This window comes from Poecilia reticulata, chromosome 4, assembly GCF_904066995.2.
Source record: "Poecilia reticulata chromosome 4, P_reticulata-male-v2, whole genome shotgun sequence".
In the NCBI taxonomy this organism is placed as follows: Eukaryota; Metazoa; Chordata; class Actinopteri; order Cyprinodontiformes; family Poeciliidae; genus Poecilia; species Poecilia reticulata.
Window position 1 is genome coordinate 20,202,808 of NC_088833.1, and position 6,000 is coordinate 20,208,807.

Below are 6,000 nucleotides of genomic sequence, written 5' to 3' on the forward strand. Positions count from 1 at the left end.
TTCCCAGGTTCTCAAAGTTGTATGAGTCGGTTCCTGCTTCACTGCCTCAAGTGCTGCTTCTGGTGCCTGGAAAGGTTCATCAAGTTTCTTAACACAAATGCATACATTATGGTAGGTCATTTTGCATGAGTTCATTTGGTTTATAGCTGCTGTTTGACCACGCTTGCACCCTTGTGCCTAACTATGTCCAAACTTTGTCACCAACAGATAGCAATATACGGGCACAGCTTTTGCAAATCTTCCAGGGACGCTTTTGATCTCTTGATGAGGAATATTTTGCGGTGTGTACCTGCGTAGCTTTCTATTTGCTCCAGCTCTCTAAAAGCCATTCTACTCGTCAACAAAATACAAGTGGCTTGTAAAACACTTTTGCACACCGCACTTTTCAGTTTTTTCTTTGTAAAAACAAAAAAACTGTTTTGAATCGTGTATAGTTTTCTCTCTATGCCACAATTGTTTACCACTTTGTGTTGGTCTTTCACATAACATTACAATGAAATATACTTTTGTTTGTGATTGTAGGTTTAAGTTGGATCTTTTTTTTTCTTTTCAGGCAACTAAGTTTAAAAAAAAAAAAAACTTATTGGAAACTATATTGGTTTAACGATAATGCAAAGACACCAGTTACATATTCAAGAGATTGCTCAACTTTTGCAGTTATTTTCATCCTCACTGATGTAATGGTGCTTAGAGTAGCAAATCTGTTTTGAAAAGTCCTCTCCATCGCTTTGATATCTTTGTTCTTACTTTTCTTCTGAAGGGTGGTTGTCTTAGATAACCTCATCACCTTTCTGCTGTTCATAGGAAAACTGGTCATTTCAGGAGGAATTGGTAAGTTTTCCTTTCATTTGACTTCTGTAAATAGTAGCATTTTCAAAATCTGCTTCAAATTCATGTTCTGCCTTTGTTCTTTTAAAGACATTGTTTCACTTTAAGGGTAATTTTATCCAGCTCAGTTTGATACTTTTAATCAAACATAAATCGCATTTATTTTATCCCAGATGAAGTACCTCTACATAGAATGCCTTGTAAAACGCATATGTGCATCTTGAATTTATTTTATTTAGTCTCTTATATCCCTAAATGCATTGTATTGTATTCTGGCATTCTGGATTTTGCTTGAAGATCTTAAGACGGAGGTTCTCCCTTATTCTGGTGGACCTTTTCTTGTGACATTTCTTCTTTCCTCTCAATTTTCTGATAATATGCTTGGATACAGAACTGTGTGAACAAACAGCTTCTTCAGCAATGACCTTTTTGGGGGATTACCATCCTTGTGAAGGGTGTTGATAATTTTCCTCAGCAAAATACAAGTAAAGCCAGTCAGAGTTGAAGGAAAGAAAACCTGACAGCAAAAAGTCTTAATCAAGACAGAGGCAGAAGTTCACAGCTAAATTCAACTGGGAACCTGTAGTAAAACTTAAAAGTTGTTGTTGGCAGTCGCTTTCTGTCTTATCTCATTGAGCTGCAAAGAAGAGAGGAAAAAACTTTGGGTTCTGGACGTACAAATCAACTAGTGTTATTACGCCTGTATCTTTTGAACACATTCTGTAGACTTTGTCATTTAGAAATAAAACATGACATACACTTGGACAAATTTACATGTTTGTTTTTTCAGGGGTCCTTGCATTTCTCTTCTTCTCCAAAAGAATACCGATTGTTCAAGATATGGTACCTCAACTAAACTTCAATTGGGTCCCCCTTCTGGTAAGAAGTTGAAATGTCATTGTAATGCAAATGAATGCAGTTTAACTACTGATTAAAGCTATTGGCTTAGAATGAGACATTTTTCACATTTTAACTTGGCAAAGGAAATTATTTGCATAAATATTAGCTGAACTTTAAAATAACACATTACATTTCATTCAGCAAATGCATGTGCGTATGAATTCTGGGATGACTGAATGTAGTGTGAAGTGCTTTGGGGTCCTTTGGACTTGATAAGACCCTAAACAAGTACAGGTCATTTCATTAGCGTTAGGGTGCGCTGCTGAATGTAGTTTTCTTAAAGTAGACGGATATTATACCCCAACAAAAGTTTCTGCAGGGCAGTGTTAATATGTTGCTCCGATACGCCATCGGCTGCTGTAAGGTCCTGACAGCACATCAACCCGAAACATCCGTAACTTCTTTATTTGTTGTTTAGATGTTATCTAACTGTAGAATTGACTCTATTCGTAGAGACAGTTTTCAGTAAACTACCGTCTTGCTCCTTCTGTTTGTGTTTACAGTTTGTTGAAGAGTTAGGCTAAGGCTAGAATTTTTAGTCTCTGTTTTATTAGTTAGTCAATTTGGCTTGTAATGTATTATACAGAAAAAAAGCTGGAAAAAAAACCAAACTGTAATTCAAACATTGGGTAACATCACGTGGACACACAGGAAGTCGAAGTAACCAGTACAGTCCCTCTTAGCAAATCATTGTAAAGTATATAAAAACTCTCTTATATAATATAAACAAATTATGTAATCAAAATATTGTACATAACCTATGACAGTTTTGCAAGCTGTAAACACAGTTTACTTGTGATTTAAATAATTGGCTGCACAATACATAGTAGTGTGTCTGATGTAACAACAACTGACATGGAGAGCTGAATTTAGTCAGGAACTCAATAATCAACGAAGGCCCCATTCTGACCCATTATGTTTGTTGCATAAAAACAAAATGATATGCAGACTAAACATCTTTTGATTTATTTATTTTTTCCAGACGCTGATAATTGGGTCGTTCATGATCACAAGTGGCTTTTTTAATGTTTATGCCATGTGTGTGGACACGCTGTTCCTATGCTTTTGTAAGTATGCAGTATTTTTATAAACTTCTAAGAGCATCAGTTGTAGATAAAGGGTGGGGATGCGGGAGTTCTGCAAAGCTACCTCTAAACAACTAAAAGGCATTCCTAGTTTTCCACAGTTTCCTATTCTGCTTTTATTTACTTTCTCCGCTAAGCCTTTACCTTTCTTTCTCCTTCCGTCTCTCTTGCACCGCTCACCTGCCTCTGCTGTTTTCCTTCTGTGCTGCGACACGGTCTCAGGTGAGGACCTGGAGAGGAATGATGGCTCTTCTTCCAGGCCCTACTTCGTATCTCCAGGCCTGCACAAGATCCTCCGCAAAGGAGAGGAGCGTGCTAAATCGAGTGCTTCCTCCTGAGCGATGTGCAGCCGTTTTTTGTTTTTATTTCTGAACTTTTGATTCTGACTCACTTCTCCATATCTGCTTTGTGTGTGGAGGCTCTGCAAGTTCTCGAGGGCTAAACATCTAAACTGGATGCAGGGACGACCTGAACATGAAAGGACATGTACACAGTTCAGGTCCCAAAGCACAGTGGACCGAAAAAAAAAACAACAAAAAAACACTTGGCTTCACTTCCTCTCATGAGCCAGTTCAGATACTTGCCTTTTTGTCTGCTATGCTTTTCTTCATGTTTCTCTGTATTTTCTGCTGACCTCTGCCTTACTTTGAGGATGCACATCAATATACAGGATGGATGCACAAGCGGAGACACATTGCTTTTGTTTGTTTGTTTGTTTGTTTTTAAACCCAAACAAACATGGGGACCTTAAATTGTACAGATGCCACTGATGGACTATGATGTAAAGCATCACCCTGAACAGTGTTGGACTTCTGGGGCACTTTCTTATCGCACTTTGGTCTTTTGGTGTGAAATCATGATCTGTTTGATTCACCTTACAGTAAAGGAATCGTGTGTTTTATTTACTGCCTGCAGCATGATTATTTTGCTGTTGTTTCCCCACTTTTTTTTTGGTTTTTTTTTTGGTGATTTTCATCCTTGATAATTGTAAACGCAAATCCGAATATGATTTGAACACTACACCCAGCTAAACTTTTGTTTTCAGTTCACCACACAATCATTTCATTTCAGTAATAACCCCCCCACCCCCCCTTGTACGTACTGTAACACAAAGACTTTGCGGGAGGTTAAGACTTTAACATAAATTTTATGGTTCTTGCTTAAAATATGGACAGAGCCTGAGCATCTTAAGGACATGTGATTGCAGCCGCTAGTTTATGTGCCTAGTTGTCAAAAAAAAAAAAAAAAAGGAATAAAAAAATTGTTCCTCCTTCTGTAATTTTAGACTTAACACCAGGAGTTTTTGGGATAAAGTTTATAAAAGGATTTCAAAGCCATTTTTGGTATTCTTTTTATTTGTATTATTATTATTATTGGATGTTCAGATGTTGTGCTGTTTCAATATTCAGTATAATACACACTTCTGTCTGGAGGTTAATCTGTATTTCGGTTTTGTACAGGACTTCTTTTTTTTTCTTTTTTTTTTTAACTTGATGAATCAGATGAAAATGTGATTGTTTCTTTTTGAATAAATATAAATGGATGACGTGTCACCATGTGCATTTTGTAGAGGTTTTGATTTTTAAAGTGTCACATTATCACAAATGTCTTTAACGTTGTCTCGCCGTAGTGTGCGATCTGGAGGTGAACAACGGCTCGCCGAGCAAGCCCTACCACATGACCCCAAACCTGATGAAGATCTTCCAGAAAAGAACCATTGTAGAAGTACTGGAAAGACCGTCGACGCCACTGCGCGTAGCTACAAGAAGAAGAAAATGAGGCGGTAAACTGTCAAATGTCAGTTTAACTGGCATGAGCTTTTCTAAAAAAAAAAAAAAAAAAAAGAAATAATTTGATTCAGACTCTGCAAGTTTACACCAAGTGTAAACCCTTTAAATAGATGGCTGTCCTTGGCCGCCTGCTGTCAAATTATTATTAATAATCGTATTATTTACAGTTGCAGTCAAGTTTCACCAAAGGTTTCTTGTGGAACAACACATTTCTTTATTGGGACTGCAGTAACCTCAGCTTTTGTTGCACTTTAAGCTCCTGTAGTTTCCAGTTTTTGCCATGTGAGGGAGCCAGTCATTTCTACATGCCGTATTCTGTATGTACTACTGGTGAACGATAAATGCACTGCTGACCTTATAGCTCAAAATATGTCATAATATTCTCCGAAGAATGTGTGAGGTGACGTTTTTATAAATGGCATTGTTTACATTTTTGATGATTGTTTTATCTTGTCCTATTTTATTGCTTTTTTTCCAGGTGCTGATATGTAGGTATGCAAATGTGTGAACTAGAGGAGAAATATATTAAAGTTAATGAATGTTAACTATTATGGGCTGTAGAAGACGCTAGAAATGATTAAAGATTGCATAAAGGCTTTTTTTTTTTTGAGGAGACGTGGCTTTTCTCAGCTAAACTGACATCCTTGCCAAACTGATGCCACTTTAAAAATCAGCCGAATGCTGTAAGGCGCTTGCAGTACAACCGACCCTTTTGTATTGCGACTGCAGTAAATTATATCTCAAACTGTGAATATTTTACACAACTTTTCAAAGTCTGAAACTGTTCTTTCACTGCATCCTAAAAGGAGCTGCTGACTTACTCTTGTAGGAGTTCTGAGCCCAGTTCAAAGCAGTTTCCTCCCACCTATGTGCTAGATGTAGTTGGAAGTTTGTTCTTTAACTGTGTTTGATTGTAAAACCCAGTAAGATGCATCTTTTTATGTCTTCACCCTTTGAGACTAATTCTGGAGAAGAGAATAAGATGTAAAGTTTTATGTCCGTTTTTTTTTTTTTTTTTTTTTTGGAAAAACGTCGAATAAATGAGCATCTTAGCTGTCCTCTGAGTCTCAAAACACTCTGTTCTGCTTAATTTCTTTCTTATCCAGGGTGGACTTATGCATCTGTTATTTAAATGATTTTAACCTCTCTGACTCTTTAAAGCCAACTCACACTTGTGAGTCTTTGCCTTGAGTGCGTGTGCGTGTGTGTGCATGTGTGTGCGTGTGTGTGTGTGTGTGTGTGTGTCACACATGAGAGCCTGCCCTCATGGTACCTCAGAGTGACAGCACTACCAGACTTTTACACACACCCACGGCATCCGTTTGAGCTGAACACGCCGGGACATGAAGCCGTTCAGTAAAGAGCACAACAACAGTTCTTGTGGATGAGGAACAGGA

General features: G+C 37.6%; 1 protein-coding gene across 2 annotated transcripts in view; it reads left to right on the forward strand.

The window, feature by feature from the left end:
- Window positions 1-5,681, forward strand: part of slc44a5b (solute carrier family 44 member 5b) — a 40,437-nt gene extending 34,756 nt beyond the window's left edge. The window contains exons 17-22 of one of the 2 annotated variants that reach the window (XM_008407050.3): window positions 8-111; window positions 208-281; window positions 761-831; window positions 1,619-1,707; window positions 2,711-2,795; window positions 4,444-5,681. In XM_008407050.3, the coding sequence (XP_008405272.1) occupies window positions 8-111; window positions 208-281; window positions 761-831; window positions 1,619-1,707; window positions 2,711-2,795; window positions 4,444-4,592 (572 nt within the window). In that variant the 3' untranslated portion in view covers window positions 4,593-5,681. Of the gene's footprint in view, window positions 1-7; window positions 112-207; window positions 282-760; window positions 832-1,618; window positions 1,708-2,710; window positions 2,796-3,035; window positions 4,372-4,443 lie in introns of those variants that run through there. The other variant, XM_008407051.3, reaches the window with a different exon arrangement.
- Window positions 5,682-6,000: the final 319 nt, after the last annotated feature.